The sequence below is a fragment of the Sturnira hondurensis genome, unplaced genomic scaffold (assembly GCF_014824575.4).
Source record: "Sturnira hondurensis isolate 20B ecotype Veracruz unplaced genomic scaffold, ASM1482457v3 Scaffold0020119, whole genome shotgun sequence".
Lineage (NCBI taxonomy): Eukaryota > Metazoa > Chordata > Mammalia > Chiroptera > Phyllostomidae > Sturnira > Sturnira hondurensis.
Window position 1 is genome coordinate 6,201,482 of NW_028092750.1, and position 25,391 is coordinate 6,226,872.

The window sequence follows — 25,391 nt, forward strand, 5'->3', positions numbered from 1 at the left end:
CCCCGAGGACCAATAGCGCCTCGGGTCACAATCGCAGGGTGCCTTGGGAGTGACACAATTGTAAGCCGGGACCAGTGATGCCTTAGATCACAATTGCGAGGTGTGACGGGTGTCGTAGTTCAGGGAGGGACAGGTCCAGCGCGCGGCAGATACCGCTGGGAGCAAAGGGGCTGTTAGCAGAAGTTCCGCACACTTTCCATGGCCCCGGCTCGGGTCCTCCTCTTTGCGATCTGCGTGCTGCGTGTGGCGCTGGCCACCATCTACTTCCAGGAAGAGTTTCTAGACGGAGGTGAAGGGTCGACACCCGTGGTAGCGGGGTCGTAAATTCCCCAATTCCCTGATGCCCAATGGGTGGCTCGAGTCGCATTTGGTCCACCACCCGGATTAAGTTTTCAGTCCTAACCGGTTTTGTTTCCCCCCCAACAGAACGCTGGAGGAACCGATGGGTGCAATCCACTAATGACACCCAATTTGGGTATTTTAGACTCTCTTCGGGGAAATTTTACGGCCATAAAGAGAAAGACAAAGGTTAGTTTAGGGTGCTTGAGAAAACTAAGCTAAATGTTAAATCCCCCATAACAACCATTCAAGGTAGGTTTGGCTCACCCGTAACAGCTCCTACTCGCATTCACAGGTTAGGAAACTAAGGCTTGTATAGAGTCTGGCATTGTTTCTTGTTTTCTCTCTCGTTTTTTTTTTCACTTGCCCAGAGCACCCCATTTTGTATGCACTGTGAGACTCCTGGGCCTTGCCCCGAGGAGGAAAAAAAGGATATTTCTTATTTTTATTTTCATTTTAAGAAGGAAAAAGAAAACGAGGTAAAAGTTAAATGCTGTCAAGCGTACAGATCTTAGGGGGTACCACAGGATGAATGTTTATATCTACACGCAGGTCATGCTATGAAACATTTTCAGCCCCACCCAGAGGACTCCCTTATACCCTCACCCTCCAAATCAGTAGCGTCCTGGTTCCAAGGACAAACTCAATTCTAGCTGCTTCTCATTCCTGATGATCAAAGGTGGACAAAATACAGCACGCCTCCTGCTTGTGGTTTTGTTTGTTTGTAAGTCCAGCAACCTGAGAATGGTTTTTACACTTTATAATTGCTAAGGGAAACTCAAAAGGGGAATAATATCATGTGACCCTTAAAAATTACATAGAAGTTGATGAAATGTACAAAATTGCAATGTCCATAACGTTTTTTAAATTTTTAAAATTTATGATAGACAGACATTGATTTGTTGTTCCACTTATTTATTCATTCATTGGTTAATTCTCATACTGCCCTGATTGGGGGTGGAACCAGCAACCTTGGCATATTGGAGGATGCTCTAACCAACTGAGCTACCTGGCCAGCGCTAATAAAGCTTTAATGGAACACAGCCATGATCATTCATTTGCACACAGTTCATAGCTGCTTTCATACTGCAAAGACAGAATTGAATAGTTGAGACAGAGACCAAATAGCCGACAAAGTGTGAAATATTTACTCTGGCCTTACAGAAAGTGTGCCTACTCATGATTTAGATGAAAAATTTCCCTCTTCCTCACCTTTATCTCGGGCCTGTTACTCCAATGTTGCCCTCCCTGTCTGGTTTTCTGTTGTATACACACCGTTTTATAGGTCACATGTGGACCCAAAGAGTTGGTCAAAATTCAGGCTCTATGGCAAAAAATGGAGTGAAGGCAAACAGGTGATTCTGTGAAGCTTGTGTAAGGATAGGGTCCATTACAGTCACTTGGGTTTTTCTGCCATGTTTTTCATTCCTCCACCCTGGAATCCTGAGATCTGTGCATTTTGTTCACTCCAGCGCAGGCCCACTGAGTGCAGACATGGGCAAGGCGGGAGGATACAGGTTAATTTGGCCCCTTCTGTTGCAGTCTCCCAGGACCATGATGTAGAAGTCACTGTTGGAAAAATGAACAGTCAGAGATGGGAGGTGGTGAGAGACCATGGAGGTGGCAGAGGAGGGTGTTAAGATAAGGAGGGAGATGGCAAAGCATATGGCCTTAGCAATGGCCTCAGTGGAAGGGGCCAAGGGAGGAGGAAGGGAAAGGTGAGGGAAGATGAAAGATACCAACAGAGGTGTGGGAGTAGGGAGTTCAGCCATGAGTTCAGGGTGTATGATACAAATGCCAAGTTCGTTTGTGAGGACTCAGCATAGGCAGCTCCGGGGCCAGAGTATGGAGCAAGGGAGGGAAGGTTATAACAAGACTGGCTGTGTTTTCAGGTGTGTGTGATGAATTCCAGTGCAATATATGGACTTGGTACAGAGCCTAGTGGCTACTGAAGAGGGGGTTATAGTATCAAAGGGAACACCTAAACTTATAAAACAATTATAAGATGATTCATATGACAAAGGATGGTCTCTTCATAAAAATGACACCCATGAGCCACGCACCCAGTGCAGTGAGGCACTTCTTCACACCTTGACACTCTGTCCTTCACCTGCTGTTATGTCTCTTAAGTCACTGTTTTAAGACAAGAATTAAGGGGAAAAAGTAGAATGCTTTGTGTTTTAATTCGGTTGCTACACAGTCTTCCTTGTTTATTCCCACCCCTTGGAAGATGAATGGAAGCAAAATTAGCCTTTTATTTATCATTAGAATGCATGTTTGTTATTCAGAGCTGAAGTGTTTTTACAAGGTAAGGCATAATAGTGGTATATTAAGTACAGAGGCCTCTGAGTGCATCAACCAGAACTTCTGTGGCATCAGAGAACCGGTTCGTTGGTGGTGTGCGTGTGGTATGTTACTGCCCAAATGAGCTACGGACACTGGATGGATGTGGATGGTTAGGAAGTTTATTATTGGGAGGAGGGGAAAGACAGTCATTTGATTCCCTGCATCACTGAGCAGTGTGTCATTCCTAATCTTTCATGAGTGTTTTTGTTTGAAGGTCTGCAAACCACTCAAAACAGCCGATTCTATGCCATCTCTGCACGGTTCAAACCATTTAGCAATAAAGGGAAGACACTGGTCATCCAGTACACAGTGAAACACGAGCAGAAGATGGACTGTGGAGGGGGCTACATTAAGATCTTCCCTGCGGATGTGGATCAGAAGAACCTGAGCGGAAAGTCCCCGTACTATATTATGTTCGGTGAGTTCAGGCAGTCCGATGCAGCCATGTCTGGTGACTTTGCAGGGTCCTTAGACTAAGATTGCTGAAATAGTATTGGGTGCATCTGACCAAAGGTTTTTAGTACTGCTAAACCTAGTTAATATTATAAAAAGGGAACCGTATCATTCTATTATGCTTTTGAGAAAGTTACTTATTTATCATTAATGTAGACAAAAGTATTCTGAATATATCAGGAGTCAGAAAACCTTGCCCAGGGGCCAAATCAGCCTATAGCCTGTGTCTGTTATGGCCTGTGGGCTGAGAATGGGTTTTAACATTTTTGATGTATTGAAAAAAAATCTTAAGAAGGATAATATTTTGGACCCATGAAAACAATGCTAAACTCAAATTTCAGTGTCCAAGTGAAGTTTTACTAGGATGTGGCCTCACTCAGTTGATTCGCGTTTGTCTAGAGCCGCTTTTGAGCAGCAGTGTCAGAGTCGAGTCACTGTAACGGAGGCCATGTGGCCCCCAAAGGCAAAAATATTTACTGTCTTGCCCCTTACGGAAAAAGCTTGCCAACTTTGGAATCCATTAAATGTCTCCTGACACCAGGGGAACTTGATTAAAATTTGTGCTGGGCCCTGGCTTGTGTGGCTCAGTGGATTGAGTGCCCGCCTGCAAACTGAAAGGTCACCAGTTCTGTTCCCAGGCAGGGCACGTGCCTGGGTTGTGGGCCAGGGCCCCAGATGACAGATAAACCGATCAATGTATCTCTTACACATCTTTGTTTTTCTCTCTCCCTTCCCCTCTCTCTAAAAGTAAGTAAATAACATATTTAAAACATCTATAAAGCAATAACATCTGTGCTGGAATGGGAAGAGACCACACTGGGCCTTGGGAACTAGACAGAACTTAAGTCTGTGGATCAAAAAGCTTTATGAATGAAGAGGATTCTGGGAAGATGGCAGAATAGGAAGCACCAGCAATCTGTCTCCCCACCTAGACAACAATTGTACTGGCAGAATCTGTCAGATTTAAGTATTTTGGAACTCTGGAATCTGTGAAAGGATTGCAACTTCCAGGCTGGGAAGGTTCATCTCAGTCCACTTTGGCCTTCACAGTAGCATCTACCCATCTTCCACCCGAACCACAGGCAGCTGTGCAAGTGTTCCGGGAGCAGCTTACACATAGCGTGCAGGAGCCAGGGTGGGCAAAAAGGACTCTGTCCTCCAAATGCCAGGGTTCTAAGCTCTGGCCACTGATTGCTGCTTCTGGTCACACAGGTGCAGAAAAAGTGATGGGCAGTCGTCGTCGTCCCTCCCCTCACTGTGGTAATCCTCTCCCCATCCAGCCAAATAAAGGGCCAGCACCCTTCTCCCCTGCTCTCATATTTTACCTTTCTTTCTTTAGGAAGCCAGACATGAAAAACTAGGACATTAAGCCCTGGCTGGTGTGGCTCAGTGGATTGAGTGTGGGCTGCGAACCAAAGGGTCGCTGGTTCAATCCCAGTCAGGGCACATGCCTGGATTGCAGGCCAGGTCCCCAGTGGGGGCCACGTGAGAGGCAACCACCCATTGATGTTTCTCTCCCTCTCTCTCCTTCCCTTTCCCTCTCTCTAAAAATAAATAAATAAATAAATTTTAAAAACCCAGGACATTAAAAACAAAAGCAAAACTGTAGCCCTGGCCCAGTAGCTCAGTTGGTTAGAGTATCATCCCAATACATCAAGGTCGTGGGTTCATTCCCCAGTCAGGCCACATACAAAAATCAACCAATGGCCCTGGCTGGTGTAGCTCAGTGGATTGAGCGTGGGCCTGTGAACCAGATGATCACGGTTCGATTCCCAGTCAGGGCACATGCCTGGGTTGCGGGCCAGTTCCCGGCAGGGGCTACTTCCCAGCAGGGGATGCACAAGAAGCAACCATACATTGGTATTTCTCTTCCTCTCTCCTTCCCTTCCCCTCTAAAGATAAATAAATAAAATATTAAAAAAGAGAATCGACCAATGGATGCATAAGTAAGTGGAACAACAAATCAGTGTCTGTCTCTGTCTCTCTTTCTCTCTAAAAATCAATAAATACATTTTAAAAAATTATTTTAGAAAAAAAAACAGTACGCAGGGAAAATTAGATATTGATCACACATGTTCAGGGAAAGACTCAGAAATGACCTGAGAAAACCTTAAGTTTATACCTCAGGATGACCCTTGGCACAGAGACAGCCTGCAAAAATCAATAATAATAAAAAAAATAGAACATGAAACCCTGGGAAGGAGTAGAGTCTGATTGCCAGAGCTACCACATTATTAGATTCAAATGTTCAGTGCTCAACAAATAACCGCATGGCATACAGACGTGTGGTTCATTGAAATGAAAAAAAATAACATGAACTATTCCAGAAAATGACCTGATGGCAGATCTATTAGATAAAGACTTAGAAAAATGAAAAATGCAAAAAAAGACACAAAAAAACTAAAAGATGTGGATAAAGTTAAGAAAATAATATATGAGCAAATAGAAATAACAAAAGGATATAGAAAACCTAAAAAATTCCGGAGCTGAAAAATATAAAATAAAAACAAAAAAAATCACTAGAGGGGAATCAAAGGCAGATTTGAACAGACAGGAGAAAGAATCAGCAAACTTGAAGGTGAGACGATGGACATGACCATGGCTGAGAAGCAGAAAGAAAAAAGAGTGAAGAAAAGTGAACAGAGTCTATGGGGCCACTGGACACCATCAAACAGACCAACGTGCATTGTGGGAGTCCCGGGAGGAGGAGAGAGAGGAAAGGGGGCAGAGAGAAAATATTTGGAAAAAATAATGAGAAAATTTCCCAAATATGATGACATACATAAATGTAAATATCCAAGAAGGTCAAGGGACTGTAAGTAAGGTGAATCTGAAAAAACCCACACTGTGACACATAATATAATCAAATTTTCAAAAGATAAAGACATGAGTCATCACATCCAAGGGATTCTGAATAAGATGATGTGCAGGTTTCTGAATAGGAACTTTGGAGGCCAGAAGGCAGTGGGCTGATATATCCAAAGTGCTAAAAGAAACTGTCAGCCAAGAATTACATCTGGCAAAACTGTCCTTCAAAAGAGTGAGAGAAAGTAAGGCATTCCCCAGTACGCAGAAGCTGAGGGAATTCATGACCATTACACTTGCCTTGCGAGAAATGCTCAAGGGAGTCCTACAAGGTGAAATGAAAGGACACCAGACAGTAATCAATCCTCAAACTTTTCCAAAAAATTGAAGTGGAGGATAGACTTTCTAACTCATTCTATGAAACCAACATTGCCCTGATACAAAAACCAGACAAAGACACTGTAAAGAAAATAGCTTTTGTAAACCTTGAGGCAAAAATCCTCAACCAAACACTAGTAAAGGGAATTCAGCAGCACAGTAAAAGGGTTACATGCAGACCATGACCTGCCAGCGTTCATTCCTGGACTGCAAGGATGGTTTGACAGACTAACATCAGTCAAATGATGCCACATCAACAGAATGAAGTGGGGGCAGCACGATCCTTACAACTGATGCAGAAAAAGCATTTGATAAAACTCAACACCCTCTCATGATAAAAATCCTCAACAAACGAGGAAACTACCTCAACATAATAAAAGTGAAAAACCCACAGCAAACAGCACACTCAATGGTGATGGAATGAAAGCTTTTCCTCTTAAGATCAGGAACAAGACAAGGATATTCTCTTTCACCACTTTTATTCAACCCAGTGCTGAAAGTTCTGGTCAGAGCATTTGGACAAGAAAAAGAAAGAAAGGCATCCAAACTAGGAAGAAAGAAAAATTCAGATGATACAATCCAGTATGCAGAAAACCCTAAAGATTGCACCAAAGAGACCTATTAGAACGAATGAGTAAATTCATCAAAGTAGCAGGATACAAAGTCAACATACAAAAAAATGTTGCATTTCTATAGCTGATGAATAATAATCTGAAAAACAAATTACAAAAACAGTTTCATCTACAATAGCATCCAAAAGAGTAAAATACTTAGGAATTAATATAACTACAGAGGCAAAAGTCTTATAAAATGAAAACTACAGAATATTACTGAAAGAAATTAAGTAAATGGAAACATCCCACATTTATGGACTGGAAGATTTAATATTGTTAAGATGTCCACACTGCCCAAAATGATCTACAGATTCAATCCAATCCCTATCAAAACTCCAGGGATTTTTTTTTATTTGCAGAAATAGAAAAACCCATCCTAAAATCCATATGGAATCTCAAGAGACTCTGAATAGCCAAAACAACCTTGAAAAAGTGGAGGACTCAGGCCATGTCCATGGACAGATGAATGGATAGACAAAATGTGGTACATTCTCACACTGGAATATCACTCAGCCTTAAAAAGGGACGAAATCCTAATACGTGCTACCACATGGGTGAACCTTGAAGGCATTATTGTATGTGAAAGAAGGAAGTCATAAAGATCACATATTTTGCCCTGGCTAGTGTGGCCCAGTGGATTGAGCACTGGCCTGCAAACTGGGAGGTCACCAGTTCAATTCCCAGGCAGGGCACATGCCTGGGTTGCAGGCCAGGTTCCCAATTGGGGACGTGTGAGAGGCAACCTATCAATGTATCTGTCGCACACTGACATTTCTCTCTTTCTCCTTCCCTTACCGTCTCTCTAAAAGTAAATGAAATCTTTTTTAAAAGACCACATATTTGATTATTCCACTAATATGAGTTACTTAGATTAGTCAAGGTCGTAGAGACAGAATGTGGAATGGTAGGTGCCAGGGGCTGGGAAAGGAGCAAAGGTAGCGTTAGTGTTTAATGGGTATAGAGTTTCCATTTTGCAAAATGAAGAGGGAGGTGGAGATAGAACAGTGGCAATGGTTGCACAGCGGTGTGAGTGTGTTTGGTACCACTAACCTGGGTACTTAAAAATGGTCAAGATGGTAAATCTAATGTGTCATACAAGTGAAAAAAAACCTATCCACAATCCAAATTTGGGGACTCATTCTTTAAAATTCTTTTCCCTCATCTGACACATTTGTCTTGCAAAATGTCCTTGTAGTTTTACCATACTTATCTCTGAATTTATCATGGTCAGCATCAGGCTGTAGATGCCTGGGTATGCTAGACTTCTATTTATATGCACAGCTGGTCATTGTGTCATTGTAGAAATAGAAGGAATATTACATATTCTTTATTTTTTCTTAGATACCAGATTAGTTATTAAATTTAGATAGAACTCTGCTCTGTCTTTTTGGAGAGCAAGGTGCCTTCTCCAAGGCCACAGCATGCGATGGGTCCAGTTTCCCCAGACTGCAGTCCCCAATGCCCCTCCCACAGTCCTTTCTCCTCTGCAGTGCCTTGCATTTACTCTTGAGTTTAAAATGTGGAGTGGTAAAAGTCTTTATTTTGATGTAAAAAGAAATCAAAATGTTTTGGTTTTGTTATTCTCTTTAAAATGGGTGGCAGAGACAGCTGGCAAAAAATACGACCTGTTGAATTAGAGCTGATTTCACAAAAATTCGATTTAGAAAAAAAAAAGTGGATTAGCTCACTGGATTGAGCAGGGGCCGGTGAAGCAAAGGGTCACTGGTTCAATTCCCAGTCAGGGCACATGCCTGGGTTTGGGGCCAGGTCCCCAGTAGGGGACACGTGAGAGGCAACCATACATTGATTGATGTTTCTCTCCCACTCCTTCTCCTTCCCTTCCCCTCTCTCTAAAAATAAATAAATAAAATATTTTTTAAAAATTTGATTTAGGTTTGATAAACAGAATAGTCACCAAAATACTGTTTTTAAATCTATGTAGCATGTCTACTCTATCTGGGTTGTGAAGCAGCATACTTTGGAGTTAAAAAAAGAAATGTTTATGAAACATGTAATAAAAACATTAAAATAATAACAAATAAAATTTAAAAGTTTCTGTATTAGTTTTGCTTTTAACTTAAACCCAGTCTCATTGCACTCCAACCCGCTCTGTCACTGTTGGAGCGTGTCTCTGTGACGTCTCAGCCGTAACCTCTGCTGGCAGAGCCGCTTGCTGAAGCTCGTGGGGTTGAAGGGCGGGGAGAAGTGCACTTTGTTGGGCTCTGGCCAGGCCTTCCACGTACAACCTCAGAGCGTGCATGAAACCCTAGGACCGAGGGAACACAGCCCCAACTTTGCAAATGAGAAAGCTGACACTTGGAATCATTACAGTCCTTGCCCAAAGTCAGAGCAGCCTGTCTTCAAAGTCCTTCTGTCCACCCTATTTCCTCAGAAAAAAAAAATCCATTATGTGTATAAATATTTTATGATTGGCATTAACAGAAAATGTCCAGATTTTCAGGGTGTGTTCTGAAGCTTAATTTAATATTAAAAGAATGTAGGTGTTTAGGAATAGAGTGGGAATTTCTAAGGAAAAATAAATTTCATATTTTAATTCTGAAGCAGTAGACTTTCATACAAATAATTCACATCACTTTTGTTTTAAAAATGGAACTGGAATGATTTCCAGGGAAAACAAAAGAGGAAAGTACATAAACAAATGTCCTCTGAGAATTCAGCTGGGAGACAGACGTGTTGTCAGTCCCTCAGGGCGCCACTTCCAAGTTCATTGTCTCCTGTACTCTGGCAAATTGATAACATTCTTTAATTACATGCAGCCTGGATCTCTCATTTATTCTGGAGGTCCATACTGTGAATTCTAGAGAAGATCACAGTCATCGGCTTGTTTATATGGGGTTGCCTCACAGAGTCCCCAGGGCGGGTGCAGGCCAGGGTCAGTGGCAGAATGCAATTGGAGACGGCTGGCTGATGCTTTAGCACCTTCCGAAGGCTGAAGGTCAGTGAAGCCATAGTAAGGGAGTCACAGAGTTTTGATGAATTTTCTAGGTTCCTTCTGCAAACCTTGTTTTGTATGTTCAGAAATCTTTAGTCAGGGAATGTAGTGTCCTACCACAGTCCAGTTCCTGGGTGAGTGAAACCAAACCATGTGCCAATTGTTTTTCATTTAATTTTATCACTTGATTTTGAGAACACGTTTAGTAAAAGTCGGCACAGTGAAACAAGAAGGACTTAGGACAGAAGAAGCAGCAGGAGAGATCCTAGGTGGGGCAGCTGTCAGCGCCCTGGGAAGCCAGAGTAAAGGGGCCTTGGAGATGGGCTCCAGGGTTATTAGCCCTGGGTGAGCTGCTGCGGCCCATTGTCCCCACGGCGGCAAGTCTCGTGGGGTCCCTATAGTGTGGGGATGCACGCCTGTCGGCGGAAGAAGATGGGGGAGGGAAAGGTGCGGGAGCGCTTCCAGGAAGGGGAGTGCACTGAACCCCGTGTCAGTTAAAAAATCGGTAACTTTCGAATAGGACTCTCTAGATTTTACAGTTCATCGGAACCTAACTACTGATCACAGTCTCTCCTTTGCTTACGATTTGGGGTTGGTTATCATTAAAAACGTGTGTGTTGCCTCAGGGCATAACATTAACAGCAATGAGTATTGAATTTTAAACACATTGGCCCATTTAATGGGCAAAATAGATTTGTGAAGTCAAGGTTAACACTGAAGCAGGGGAGGCTGCGTAGTTGCAACTATGTTTCAGCACAGTGGATGAGAGCTGGGGTCGGATCCAATCAGCCCAGCTCCGAAGACCTCACCTGGGCACAGGCACACTAGTTAGAGCTTCAGAACAAGGGCCCCAGACTCAGGCAGCACGTCCAGGATGCTTACTAGGCTCTTAAACCCTCCTTTTCTTACTCACATGCTAGTTTACACTGAGTCCAAAGTGGCTGCGGGCAACAGAGAAGTGGCCTGACCTGAGAAGGGTATCGCTGCCCATTTAGTATCTCCATGAGATACAGATACAGATTTCATCTGTAGATCGGCTTGTTCCTGGACATGTGAGCTTCCTGTGCCTTGGATATTACTTCGGGACGACAGGTGGGGTATCCCGTGGTGACGCAAGGAAATGGAGAGCAGCTAATGTATTGTTGTTTTTTTTTTACAGGACCTGATATTTGTGGATTTGATATCAAGAAAGTTCATGTTATTTTACATTTCAAGAATCAGTATCACTCAAACAAGAAACCTATCAGGTGTAAGGTAAATGGTTCTGTATGCAAATCAGCGATAGTGTTAACTCTTGTCAGATCATAACATAAGTTTAGAGAAAATAGTTTTGATCGTAAAACATCTAAGTGAGCCAGGGACGGGTCTTGGTGAACGTGTCTCTGTTCCAGCTCTCCAGCCCAGCGGGCCCATTAGAGACACTTGTCCACTGCTTCCATCTAGTTTCTGGAGTTTCTCTCCATCAGGAGGCATACCCTCTTTTTACTATGAGCCATGACATCCATTTATAATTTGCCCCATCAGGGTACAACAGGGTGGTCCATTTTAGCTATTCCCATCATCCCTAAGGAATGAAATAGTCCTGATTTCATTCCTTTCTTCCTGAAAACCAACCCGGAGGAATTAATCTTCAAAATACCCAAACACTTAGAAATAGGAGTATTTCTAAAATGAAAGCATATCCTCTCACCTTTTTAGCCAGTGATATCTGTGAAAATGACTCTTTAGGTCCTGGGGCCACTTTATAAGCCCCGGCCTGGGGCTTTTCCAAAGAGGCAGCTTGTGTTAAGTCCCTGGCATGTGGGCCTGTGGAGGGGAGGTGTGTTCCCCAATGTCTCCCCTCATTTGACTGTGAGCACCAAGCAGCAGAGACTCCTCCCCTGAGGCACGTCCACGGCCCAGAGCTCCAACATTAGAGGCTTCTGTGAATCTGGATGAATCTGGGCGGAAGGCCCCAGTGCATTTCAAGATCACTGACAGCGTGGAGTGGAAGCCCCCGTGACTGCCCCTTGCTCAGTCCTAATCGTAGCAGAGGCAACAGACCTCTTCGCAAACCCCCGTGCTTCTCCATTGGCAGCACAGCCCCTCTAGGGGTCCCACCCACTGATGTTGTGGGTCACTGGGATGTGAGCTCCCCTCTCCACACGCGTGCCTTGGCCTGACAGCCCTCCAATGGGGCGACAGGAAACCCACAATCCAAGTCTTCCTCCTCCCACTTGGTGTTTGAACCGAAGGGCAGGTCTTTACGATTGCTTCCGGAGATGTTGTTCAATTTTGCACCTCAGTTTGTGGCACGGATGCTGTAGAGGCTGTGAGGTCCAGCCCAGATCAGGCCTGGGAGGCACAAGCCTCCAGGGCCCTGAGAGACACCGTAGGCTGATGACTCCCTCCGGAGTGTGTTGCTGTTTCTGCGACCTGTTAAAAAGTGAGACACATCTGCTGAAGGAGCACTGATTCGCAGCAGCTAGTCAGCATTCTGGGCTTCCCGGTGAGGAGTACCATTACTTTCACGGGGGTTCTGATTCATTCTGTGATGCTGGAAAGAAAGGGTGAGACCTCTCCTGCAGGCAGTGAACAGCCTTCAAGGGGTCTGATCTGCATGTGAGAAAAACAGTCCAGATGTTCTGGAGAAGGTGGGTGGAGGGACAGGGTGATCAACAGGCAGGGAGATGGGTGAGATTGTCAGCCCACGGCTCTGGTGGAATTAAGACCACAGGAGTTGCACCTACTGATGATGTGGGTTTTGACAGATAATCCAGGAGTGGGGTCCAGAGGATTTTGTGATGTTGGGAATGGGCATACTGAGGATGTGGACGATGACTCTCAGCAGCATTGCTGCTAATCAGAATAAAAACAGGCCAAGCAGGGGACCAGGGAAGACTGGGAGGTGTGTTTGAACAGTTGGGTGTGAAATCCTGGCAGACATCTAGGTAGAGGTGTCAATAATTTGTTGGACACTGGGGACTGAAGCTCAGGCTGGTGGTTGGGATTAAAGATGTCTTTCCATGCATTTTGCATATATGTGGGAGTAGATGTGATCCCCAGGAGGCTCTGCAGAGCTATTTTGCTCTGATAGCCAAATCCTGGGGGACTCCAGCAATGGGGCTAGGGAGCCTAAAGTCTAAATTAGGAAAGGGAGTTGAGAGAAAGGCCCACAGAGAGCAGGGGGAGAGCACTGGGTGAAGCGGGTGCTCAGCTGTCCCACCAAGCGGACTGTAGTATTGGTCCTGGACAGAGCCATTTGTTTCTGTGTGGACAGCAGTGGCCTGCCCAGCAGGGCAGAGCAGATGGGAACTGAAGAGGCCTTTAGCTTTGGCTCTTGGCGGGAGAGAACCCTCCTGACACAGACCCTGTGAGGTGCTGGGGCAGTGGCTCCTAAACCTGAGCAGGGCCAGTGTCCCTGGAGGGCCTGTGAAAGTGATTGGAGGTCCTCCAGGTTTCGATGCAGCAGGTCAGGGTCACCTGGGGGCGCGATGCTGATGCTGTGGGGCCCCACTTTGAGAACTCCTGCTGGGGTATGCTCTGCCAGAGCCCTCTCCACTGCTGTCATGTCCTGGGCACCCTCAGCCTCCCCAGGCCCCCACCACCCACCTCTCTCTGCTCCTTAATTGCGTCTTTGTTAAATGCTGTCCTTGTGTCCAGCCCAGGGCTTTAACCATGACCCAGAGAGACACTGGGCCTGCCCACGTGGAGCTTCAACTGTTGGACATCTCAGAGCATCAGGAGGCTCGCTCCCATGTTAGAAAGAGTGGACTTCATTTGGAATCTTTCAGGGTATAGAACAGGGCGTTGTTTTACACATAACTTTTCATAAACAGCTGCATTGTCCCATGGTAATACCGACCGCCCATCACAACCGCCTGTGGGGTTAGAGTGGGAGCTGGTATCTTTGCACGGAAGGGAGTCAGCCACTCAAGAGAAGCCTGCCAGCGGCTGTGTTCTACAAGGGGGTGACACCCTGTTACAGTCCAGGCAACCTCTATTTCCAGAACCTCTCTTCTTGCTGTTGAAAACAAGTCTTTTTGACTGATGGTAACAAACTGCATGTTCAGACCTGCCTTGAAACATCTCTTTGTCATCCTTTTCTCCCCTAAAATGTGCAGGTTGATGGCTTTACACACCTCTACACGCTGATCTTAAGACCAGATCTCACCTACGAAGTGAAAATTGATGGCCAGACGATTGAATCCGGCAGCATTGAATATGACTGGAACTTAACCTCACTGAAGAAGTTGGAGAAGTCTCCAGCGGAGTCCAAGGAGAAGGAGGACAAACCCCAGGTATGGATTTTGCCCAGATAGCTCTAGAAAGTGTGCAAGCGAACTTTGTGAGTACTCGGTCCTGCAGGATTGCTGCGTGGCTGGCGGTCACGACGACAATGTTCCGATGGTCAGAATGCACTTTCCAGCCTGCGTGCGCTGAGACCAGCCCCAGATCTGCCTGCCTCCAGGCGTTGTGCAGAAGGTTTATAGTATTTGAGATCAGAGCAAGTAGCATTTTTTATTTGAAGATTTTACTTATTTTTAGACAGTGGGGAAGGGAGGCGGAAAGAGAGAGGAAAACACCAATGTGTGGTGGCCTCTCTAGCACCTGCTACTGGGAACCTGGCCCACACCCCAGGCATTTGCCCTGAAATCAAACCAGGAAATCAAACCAGGAAATCAAACCAGGAAATCAAACCAGCCACCCTTTGGTTCATAGGCCAGAGCTCAATCCACTGAGCCACACAAGCCAGGGTGTGTTTGTTCTTTTTAACCAAAGTTAAACTAATCAGCAACCTTTTAAAATGTTATTCTGCATTTGGACATGAAGTATTTTTGGAGCTGCACACTGTGACTGATGACCAAGATCAGTGAACACAGTAATTATGTATGAGTGTCCGGGAGCTGCTGTAACAAAGTGCCATGAAGCAGATGCTTTAAAAAATGGAAATGTATTCTCTTTTTTTTTGTTTTTAGATTTTATTTATTTATTTTTAGAGAAAGGAGAAGGGAGGGAGAAATAGAGGGAGGGAAACATCATCATGTGGTTGCCTCTTGCATGCCCTGCACTGAGGACCTGGCCTACAACCCAGGCATGTGCCCTGACTGGGATTCGAACCAGTGACCCTTTGATTCAAAGGTTGGCACTCAATCCACTGAGCCACACCAGCGAGGGCTATTCCCTTACAGTTCTTCTTGAAGCCAGAGTTAGAAAGCAATGTATTGGCAGGGCCACGCTCCCTTTGAAGGCTCTTGGGGAGGATCCTTCCTCTACATTCTCCCAGCTGTGTGTCGCCTTTAGGCACTACTTAGCTGGTAGGCATCCCACCCCCGTGTCTGGCTTCATTTCCATATGGCCTTCTCCTCTTCTTGTGTCTCTTCTATCTCGTGAAGACATTTAGGGTCCACCTGACTAATCCAATTGGTCTGCTTCGAGCAGAGCGCAATCCCAGATCTCCAGCTTTAGGACGTGGACAAATCTTTTTGGGAACTACCTACTACAGCTACTTTTCTTTTTCAGTCTAAGCTTCTTTATTGCTGTAACACTTTGTTTTGAACATCATACACTGCACCACAATGTGCACCATTTGTCTGAAGGCAGTTATCTTTGTCATAACTAGAGTACTGGGCTGCTGTTTACAGTTTTTGACAACTTATAATGTATTAGTTGCATTGCTGTCTAATAATCAAATACTTCATTGCAGACTGAACGTAATTATTAAATCAAAACAGCATCCTGTTGAGACTATTATTTGGCAATCCATTCTATCCACAGAAAGTTAAGTTCCATGAATTTGGAATCCATGGTGTACAGTCAATGAGAATGACTTCAGATTAGGGTTAATCCCAGTCATATAAGGTTTTCCCATCATTTCTCAAGGGAAAAAAAAGCCAAGTTTCCCCCTCCCTTTCTTATCTTAAAAAACAAGCCAAAAAAGGGTTTTTGTTTTTTTTTTACCTGGAAAGAGTACTTACTTTAAACAAGGCACAGGTGGCAGAGAAGCCCTGCAGCCCCACCCCTGCCCAGCTGTCTGAGGCCGCTCATTTTCTCAGAACCTCCTCTCTGAACTGGCTGTGTTTTATCCCTGTGCTCAGTCGCCTGTGAGCTCCTGAAGAAATTAGTTCATTGTGGCATTAGGATCTGGTAACCCACAATTCTACCAGGCAGCCTGCCACTCAAAACGGATTGTAACCGTTTTCTGGACCATAACACAGCAGGGGCTCACCGTTGCCGTCCGTGGTCTGGGCAGAAAGCAGTAGGAGAGGTGACTAACTCCCAGGTGTGGATTGCTGAGAAGTGGGCAACACTCTGTATGGATTACAGAGTACCATGAAAACACCAATAAGTAAAAATCATTCACAATTTCTCAGTTCTGAAAGAGAAAACACCGTTGTGCATGACTTTTATGTTTTTATATATGTTTGTTTGAATATTAATCCATAACAACTATTTCTCATCCATTCATTTAACAACTGTTCTTTTAATACCTACTATGCCATATATATGTTATATATAGACATGTGTATATATAAATACATATGTGTGTATAAATGTGCATATATACTTTTATATCTTATTCATAGATGTATGCATATAAATGTGTATATGCATTTGTGTATATGTATTATATATAAATGTGTTATATGTGAGTGTTACATGTCTATAAAAGGATTCAGTAATAATTTCTTTTCTCGTGCTACCTAGGGACCTTTCTTAGTTGTCCAGCTGCTCCCTGGGGTAGTCCCTGTGTGATTGTGACATAGAGCAGACGTAACCTGACCGTCAGTGAACATGCGGCCCCCTCTTCCACCACTGTTTGTTGCCCATCATTTCACCTGTAGCCTCTGTTTCAGGTTTTCCGCATTGCCAGCTCTCTCAGCAGCACGGGGAGAGTCCTGCAGTCCCACGGGCCGGGGTTGGGGGTTAGAGAGAAGCTCCTGCCAGTGCGTGGCCCTGAGACCCTCAGTGGGATCTGGGTGCCAAGCGTCCGGCCCTCCAACCACCAAGCTGAGGAGATGAGAAAATAGCAACCTAGCTCACAGGCCTGGCCGTCTCCTGGTAGCTAAGAATTTCCTTTCTCAAATCTGAAGATCTATTTTTTTTTCCTTACAAATGTTTTAAGGACTGGGAGAAGCATTTTCTGGATGCCAGTGCCAGCAAGCCAAGCGACTGGAACCACGAGCTGGACGGGGACTGGCAGGCATCGATGCTGCAGAAGCCTCCATACCAGGTGCGGGCATCTTCTTCCTGGGACGCTCGCAGACTACCGCCCCCTGCTGCCGCACTGGGGTCTGCCACGTATGGTTTGTTGTTGCAGGAGGATCTGAAACCGGAAGGTATAGATGAGGACGTTTGGCTCCATCAAAAGATGAAAAACACCAAGTATTTGCTGGAATATGACCTCTCAGAATTTGAGAACATTGGTGCCATCGGGCTGGAGCTTTGGCAGGTCACTGTTTTGTTTTTTGGAGGAGGGAGAGAGAGAGAGAGAGAAAGAGAGAGGGGGAGAGATGGAAACATCCATTGGTTGTTCCACTTATTTATGCCTTCATTGGTTGAGCCTTGTTTGTGCCCTGACTGGGGTCAACCCACAACCTTGGCGCACTGGGACAATTCTGACTGACTGAGCTGCCTGGCCAGGGGAGGTCACTGGGTTTTTTAATTTGCTTTAGTTTAATAACTCTGAACTTCAGCCTACACTTCTTCTTTTTTTAAAGATTTTATTTATTTATTTTTAGAGAGAGGGGAAGAGAGGGAGGAAGAGAGGGAGAAAAACATCTGTGTGTGGTTGCCTCTCACGTGTCCCCCACTGGGGACCTGGCCCACAACCCAGGCCTGTGTCCTGCCTAGGAAATAAACTGTTGGCCCTTTGGTTTTCAGGCCAGCACTCAATCCACTGAGCCACACCAGCCAGGGCCAATCTAAACTTCTTAATTCACATAGCTGGTATTCCTTGAGCTTCTGTTGTGTGCCTGGCACCCATACCTGGACCTGAGATGTATAGCTGTGGCCAAAACAGATGACCTCCCAGCTTCTGGGCATTTCCTGTCTGCCTCCCTGCCCCCTGGGAATTTGTCACTCCTCTGTCCAGAGCTCTGATCTGTGGGTCCATCAGCTTTAGCACAAGAGAGCAGATCCTGATGCAGTAGGTTGTGGTTGGAGCTTGAGATTCTGCAGGCCCACCAGGCGCCCAGGTGGTGCTGGTGCTGCCAGTGCATGGCCCGCACATTGCACAGTGATGTTCTCGAGCTCTAGTTCTCAAACAGCACTGGGTGCTCAAGGCATTGGGGCACTCTTCAAATCTCAATGCCCAGGCAGCTCCCAGACCATTTAAACCAGTAGCCCTGAGGCTGAGATCAGGCATCCGGAGTTTCAAAAACGTTCTTGGTGATCCCAATAGGCAGCCAGGCATGAGCACCAGTGCCCTGGAGGGAATGGGCTTTCTAGAAATGGGTTTAATCATGTGCTGCCTTGGAGAGCTAATCACTGCCACAGTACTGAGCAAAATACAATTGTTTCTTGGTGAAAAGTTGTTACATTTCTCACATCAGTAAGGAATGCCTCATTTTCATCCACAGGTGAGATCCGGAACCATCTTTGATAATTTCCTGATCACAGACGATGAAGAGTATGCTAAGAATTTTGGCAAGGCCACCTGGGGTGAAACGAAGGTACGATGAATGCAACGACCTTTTCTTTCATTATTTCTTTATTTCTGTACTTGACTCTAATACATAAGAAAGGGCTTGATAAACTTTTACTAGTGAGCATTCCACCCAGATCAAAACACAATGCTACCAGAGTTTGAGGAGCCCCCTCAGAGGAACACCCGCCCCCAGCGGACGCCTGCCCCAGCGGAACTGCTATTCTACCGCCATGGATCAATCTGACCTCCTTTTGAAAGCCATATACATGGGGCTGTCTAATATTTACTCATTTAGGCAGTGTTGTGGGGTGCATTCGTATTATCACATGCAGCAGCAGCTCATTCTTCCAGTAAGAATAATCCGGAAGGTATGTATCCATTCTCTGTCAATGCAGCTTTGGGCGGCTTTGGACTGTGGCTTCATGCATAAGGCTGTTGCAGTCACATATGTTGCAGCCATATGTGTCTTTCAGTGAACACAAGCCCAGGAGTGGTCAGGCCGGCTCACAACATCCCTCCCAGCCAAAAACAAAAGTTTTCAGTGTGTCGTCCAATTTTACGTTCCCTGGATTTTCTCATTTAGGCTCTAAGGCTTCCTTTTATTGCCCATTCACTGGTCGGCTGGTAGAAGGACAGGGACCCATGTGCTCTGGGAACAGAAAGAAGGGGGTGTGTTCATTTCCTGGGGCTGCCATAACAAATTACCACAAACTGGCTGACTTAACACAACACAAATTTGCCCTGGCTGGTGTGGCTCAGTGGATTGAGTGCAGGCCTGTGAACTAAAGGGTTGCTGGTTCCATTCCCAGTCAGGGCACATGCCTGGGTTGCAGGCCAGGTCCCCAGTAGCAGGTGCGTGACAGGCAACCACATACTGATAATTTCTCTCCCTCTCTTTTCCTCTCTAAAAGCAAATAAATAAAAATCTTTTAAAAACCCCACACCAACAACAGAAATTTATTCCCTCACAGTTCTGGAGGCCAGAAGTCCAAAGTCAGTATTAAGGGGCAGAAATCAAGGTGTTGGCAGGGCCGTACTCCCTCTCAAGAATCTAAGGGGAGCTCCTTTTCTTGCTTCATCCAGCTCCTGGTGGCTTCTGGTGTTGCCTGGTTTGTGGCCATATGACTCTGACCTCTGCCTCTGTCTAGAAGTGGGTTTCTCCTCTTCTGTGTGTGTTGTGTGTGTTTCAGACCTCTCTTTCAAGGACAGTTATGATGGAATTTAGGGTCCACCTGATAATCCAGGATAATCTCAACATACTTAATTTAACCCCATTTGCAAAGACCTTTTCTCCACAGAAGGTCACTTTGGCAGGTTCCGGGGGTTGGGGCCTGGTGGCCTGGGGCCTCTTCTTTAGCCGCCCAACCTGGGGTGGAGGCTCTCAGGAGGCAGGCGCAGGTGGCACATTGATGCCCGGCCACCCCCAGGCAGCATGATCCCTGGGCCCCTGGGTCTTTGTTTCTTTCTGCAGGGCCCAGAAAGGGAGATGGATGCCATCCAGGCCAAGGAGGAAATGAAGAAGGCCCGTGAGGAGGATGAGGAGGAGCTGCTGATGGGCAAGTTTGATGGAAAAGCAAACAACTTCAGGAGATTTCATAGGAGGGATGAATTTTAGTCACCCCTCCTCCTCCAGATACAGGTGACTGGTAAACCTTGTTTCTACTTAAATCTACATTTAAAAGCTCAAATGTCTGTGTATGTGGTAATTTGTCCAGTTTTCTTGGAGAAATGTTCCTACGCTTCTTGTTGTTTTCCTCAGGCCCCCACCCCTGTGCACAAGATGTACAAACCTTTGGGCTGGAAGCCAGAGGTAGCGGAGAGGCTGGCTAAAAACCTGATGCGCTTTTCTTTTTTTTTTACAAACTGATTTTATTCATTTTTATTTAGAGAGAGGGGGAAAGGGAGGGAGAAAGGGAGAGAAGCATTGTAGGTACCCTGCCCCAGGACTGAACCCACAACCCAGGCATGTGCTGACTGGAGATGAAACTGGTGACCTTTCACTTTGCAGGATGATGCCCGACCCACTGAGCCACACGGGTCAGAGCCCAATGCTCTTTTCTTAACCCCCAAAATGTTTTATAAATAAAAGTTGGTAAAACTTATTTTGAAAAAGGGGAAACGATGCCTTATTTCTTCAGTTTGTAAATTACTAATAACATGAGAAAATTTTCCAATATGAAATCTTTTCCTAAAAAATATTTTTTAAATTTATTTTAAATTTTTAAAATTTATATTTTGTAAAATATAAACATTGTATAAAAAGATTTCCATAAAAATATTTTAAAAATATATGAGGGGGAGGAAGGGAGAAAGAGAGGGGGAGAAACATTGATAGGCTGCCTCTCGCAGACCCCCTGAAAGGGGACTGAACCCAAACCCTAGGCATGTGCCCTGATCCAGAATTGAACCCATGACCTTTCGCTTTGTGGGACAGTGCCGAGCCAACAGAGCCAAAGTGGCCAGGGATTCAGTATGAAATCTTCACCCAGTGCCCTCAGCGTGGAAAATTGCTGTGAGCTCTGTTGGTGCCCCAGCTGTTTTGGAGAACCCGGACCTTGCGCACAGAGGTTCAAAGTGACGTGAAGAGGCTGGTGTTCTTCTCCCTCCTACTCTGCGACCCACTTCTGTGCCCATTGTTCTCTCTAAGACGAATGAAATTCATTTTCTTAAGTGAAAATAGTGATTACTTCTCGGTTTAATGTTTTTCTTTCAAATCAAATAATTTGCTTTTTTTTAAAAAAAAAGTCACACAGTCTTCTGTTTTGAAGAGACCTATTTTCATTGCAGAAACCTGTGTTAGAAATAATCAAATTTAGGGCAGCAGACATTTGGAATCCAGTGACATTACAAATAAGTGATATTTCAATTATATAAAGTTGGAAATTATACATGGCATATCATATGGACTCTAGTGAGAGAGTCCCCAGAATGGATGATCACTGCCAAGCATGGAGGCCACAGCAGTAGGCGGAACCCCAGGCACTCGGCCATGTGGGACTCACACAACCAAGTGTCTGCTTTCACCCAAGAAAGTGCAGGAAAGTCTGTTGTCATCGCCCTGGTGAACTCTGACACCCAGGCTGGAAGCCGCACACATTTCCCAGACACCATTGCCCATCAGTTTCCCATGTTCTGTTAAAAGGAGGTTGGAAGGCAGGTGAAGAGCAGCCATTCTTTCCAGGCTTCTGCCAACACCTTAGGCAGTGGTGACAATAGTGATGACTTTAGCAAAAATGGCAGAAACAGCCATGAATGGTGAGAGCCCAGTGATTACTGGTTTTGGGTAACACCTTTTGACCTTTAGCCCTAAAGGGACTATCAGCTTCCTAGAGTTACTAACCTTAGGTAACTGTTAGGGTGGGCGGGGATAGGAGGAAGCTCCGGCTGGACTTTGCCAAGACGTACATCCTCACAGTAACCTGAGTCCGAGGAAGAGACCACCAATGCTGTATTGCTGCTTTGTTCAGAGGGCACCAATCCCCAGCTCCCACGGGGAGCCAACGAAAATAAAACCCCACAACATTCCCTGCTTGGGTGCGATTTCCCCCGGCTTGACTCTGCAGACCAGGGGAACCTCACCCAGGCACCCAAACCCCTATAAAGCTCTTTATTGCCTACTTTATGGCTGATTGGTATTTCTTTCTCGGCAGAGCCTAAGAAAACCTCTCAGTAACCTCACACACCCCTTCTTTTTTCCCAATAGTTTTGCACTCAATCTCCTATGTCAAATGTCCTCTCTTTGAAATATCTTGAATGACTTCTCTTTTCCTCAGGGAAGATGGACCTGATAAAGTACTCAAGGTAGCTAAAAATCTCCATCCTCCCCACCTGGACCACTGCTACATCTTTCCAGATGGCCCACTTGTTTCCATCCCTCTCCTCTCAGTCCACTTTGCCCACTGCATCCAGAATCACTGTTCTAGAAAACAGATCTGACCATGTTTAAGACCCTTTGGCAGGCTCCCATTGCTCTTTGCACAGGGACAAAGGAGCACAGTGAGACTGAGAACTCAGAGTTCAGAGAGCAAGGCACTCTTGAGATGAGGCCACATCACATATGGCCTTAATTCATTGCTCTTCAAACAGGGGTGTCCCATAAGGCCATATGTGATCTGGCCTTGTCTTGAGACTGTTTTGCTCTCTGAGCTCCAGCCTCAGTCTAAGCCTCAGTCTTACTGTGCTTCCTAGTCCCTCAGCTCCCACTGCCTGCCATGGTCCCCACTCCAACTGCTGTCACCTAATGCATGCTCTACTTTCAAGTGTCACACCTTTGGAGGGCTCTGTGGAACCCATCCTGTCACTGTTTATAGTGGTCTATTTCCTTATGTGATCACCTGATTGATGTCTTTTTTCCCTCATTTGGACCAGTGGTTTTCATAATGGGGGTCTGGGACCAGCCATTTCAGCATCTCCTGGAGATTTGTTGTAAGTGCAAAAAATCTCAGTCTCTACCCATATCTGTACATCAGAATCAGAAATCCAGTCTGTGTTTAACAAGCCTTCAGGGTGGTTCTGATGCAGATCCTGGGCCAGACCTCCAGTCTAGGCTGTTAAGGTGGACAGAACTTGTGTCTCCCTGGTCCGACGTCGGAGTACCTGCCTGAGCCTAGGGGTCCTCAAGGGGCATAAGGAGCATTTGATGGGTAAATGGTTGTTGAATGAGTCACAAAGCACACTATACTTATCTGAGTGGCATGAGGTACACCAAGTCACTGAAGACACTGGAGCGGTGGTTCTTGAGACTCCAGAATGGAGTGGGTGGACAGGAAGCTGTGCCCCACCCTTGAGGTCACATGACCTTCTAGCTTGCCTGCCTGAGAAACAGTGGCCAGGCACCATCATGGGACCAGGTGAGAGTGGAGGGCAACCTGTCCTGAAGAAAGCTGAGCACTTTGGTCAGCTACCTGGTTGGCCCTTCCTTCCTCTCATCCTGTTAGTGGAAACCTACCACAGATAAGTGGATATCCATAGCCAATGAAAGGTGAAAAGTGTTGTTAAACAAGACTTTTAATTTCCAAGGATGAAAGTCTTTTTAAAAGAAAGGGTTTAATGGGCCATTGATAGCAAGAAAATAGGTCCTGGGGCATGGAGTCTAAGCCACCAACAGCAGCAACAGGCGAAAAAGCCAACATAGCCACCATCCTGGGTTGGGTAAGCATTTTTTACACATCAAGTGGTGGGAGAAAATGTAAGTTGTTTTGAAAAATTTATGTTGGCTATAGATAAAGGAGATGGGAGAAGGTGAGGCAAGCTCATTTTGGGATAGGTGGAATAGGGAGGTAGCTAGTAGTGGGCAAGCAGGGCAAGTTCATGTGTGAATAAGAAGGAGAGGCTCCTGGGGTAGGAAGTCACCTTGGCTGTTCTTTTAGATAATTGCAGAAATAGCTACCCCAAAGTTCCAACATACGCTTAGGCATGTAAGCCGGGCCAGGCATGTTAGCTGGCCCCCAGCTGTTAACAGCCTGTTTATTTGTTTCTCTCTCCAGCCTGCTGTAATTTAATTTAGATTATCTCAGAAATTTTATCAGTGTCTAAATAAATGCCCCTACAGGAATGGTCCTTCAGCAAACATCAGGTGCCTGTTCCGTGCTGGGCACAGTGCAAGGCATAAAAATGGAAAGACACCAATCACATATTACCATTCTCTTTCAGAAAAGGAGCCTAGAGGCCAAAGTGACTTGCCAAAGTCATGGAGCTGGAAAGTGGAGGCTGGGAACTGACCCAATGCGATGTGGGTGCTGCTGCAGCACAGATTGTGTCGCAACCCAGTTTAGCCAAAGCCCTAAAGCGGCAGACCAAGATTCAAATACAAATAGGTCTCTCAGGATACGGCATATGACGGGCAGGGCGAGGGTCTCGACCCTCTGCAGGGTGGGCAACGGACCCCCACAATCCATTTGCTAGGCACACGGGCGGTCGAACGCAATCCCTAGCACAGGGCCCGGCACCGTCAAGGACCAGGAGTAATGAAGCCAGGCAAAGTCAGGTAGCGTCTGGGAGCTGGAGAGGAAGGGTGTACACTGGGTTTGGGTTCCTAGGTCCCGCCCCCTCTCAGCCTGGGCCAGGCGCGCGTGACCCCGCCCTGGACTCTGCCCCGCTGTAGGTAGGGCTACGCGTGCGCAGCCCTGCTTCGACCCCGCCCACTCCCGGCCCGGCTGCGCGCGCACCTCCTCTTCTCACCAGGACGCACGCGCGGTTCCACCCCCGACCCCCGGCGCTCGGAGCCCGAGTCCGTGGGAAGATGGCGGCACCGCTCCTCCCGCTTTCTCAGCAGGTACTGGCTGGGCGGACTGGCGGGGGCGCGGCGCCGGGGCGCGAGGTGGACTCTACGGGTAGGCCGAGGGGTGGGGGCATCTTGCTGAGAGGCGGCGGCACGCGCTGAGGGACCCTGGCGGAGAACGCGCGAGGGGGCGGGCTGTTGTGAAGATGACAGGCCAGCTCGGGGCCTCCCGCGCCCCAGCGACCCTTGGCGTGGGGCTACCAGGCGAGGCCACGGCACGTATCTGCAGGGTTTGGGGCCCGGGCCCGTCAGTTCTCCGTCACAGCTCTCAGACCGGGCGAGGCACCTTCGGATTCCCTTCCGGGGAGGTGGGCGAGGAAAGCGAGCATCTATGCCGGTGCGGCGGCCCCGCGAGTCTTTGTCTCCTGCCCACTCCCAGATCCGGGCGGACAGTGTGTCCCTCACGGGGTAGAGGGCAGAGCCGACCCGGAGCTAGGACCTGCCAGTATCGGGATCCTGGACTCATCTCTCCTTACCTTGGGAGCTGCTTCTACCACACCAGAGCTGTGTAAGGGGGAATCTCAGGTGTCCGGGCGTCTTTCTGTGTCCTCGTGTTCTCCTGATGCTCTTTCTAAGGGGCAGTAACTGTGGGGG

At 46.4% G+C, this 25,391-nt stretch overlaps 2 protein-coding genes across 3 annotated transcripts in view; both read left to right on the forward strand.

Annotated features, from left to right (window-relative positions):
* The first annotated feature begins 131 nt into the window (after positions 1-131).
* On the forward strand, positions 132-21,158 carry CALR3 (calreticulin 3). Its single transcript, XM_037028906.1, has 10 exons — positions 132-289; positions 427-528; positions 2,900-3,103; positions 11,048-11,142; positions 13,992-14,168; positions 16,994-17,101; positions 17,189-17,320; positions 18,450-18,542; positions 19,989-20,156; positions 20,952-21,158. Exons 1-9 carry the CDS (start codon positions 199-201, stop codon positions 20,130-20,132), a joined length of 1,146 nt encoding a protein of 381 aa, XP_036884801.1. The 5' UTR covers positions 132-198; the 3' UTR covers positions 20,133-20,156; positions 20,952-21,158.
* A 3,563-nt stretch (positions 21,159-24,721) lies between these two features.
* Positions 24,722-25,391, forward strand: part of EPS15L1 (epidermal growth factor receptor pathway substrate 15 like 1) — a 97,129-nt gene continuing 96,459 nt past the window's right edge. For both annotated transcript variants that reach the window (XM_037029000.1, XM_037029001.1), the window contains exon 1: positions 24,722-24,791. In XM_037029000.1, coding sequence (XP_036884895.1) covers positions 24,759-24,791 — 33 coding nt within the window. In that variant the 5' untranslated portion in view covers positions 24,722-24,758. The remainder of the gene's footprint in view (positions 24,792-25,391) is intronic.

Bases quoted from the DNA above. Each gene is read 5' to 3' on its own strand.
- CALR3 (XM_037028906.1), top strand. From the start codon at position 199: ATGGCCCCGGCTCGGGTCCTCCTCTTTGCGATCTGCGTGCTGCGTGTG. The intron at 529-2,899 runs GTTAGTTTAGGG...TTTTGTTTGAAG, and splicing joins CCATAAAGAGAAAGACAAAG to GTCTGCAAACCACTCAAAAC. The intron at 14,169-16,993 runs GTATGGATTTTG...AAATGTTTTAAG, and splicing joins AGAAGGAGGACAAACCCCAG to GACTGGGAGAAGCATTTTCT.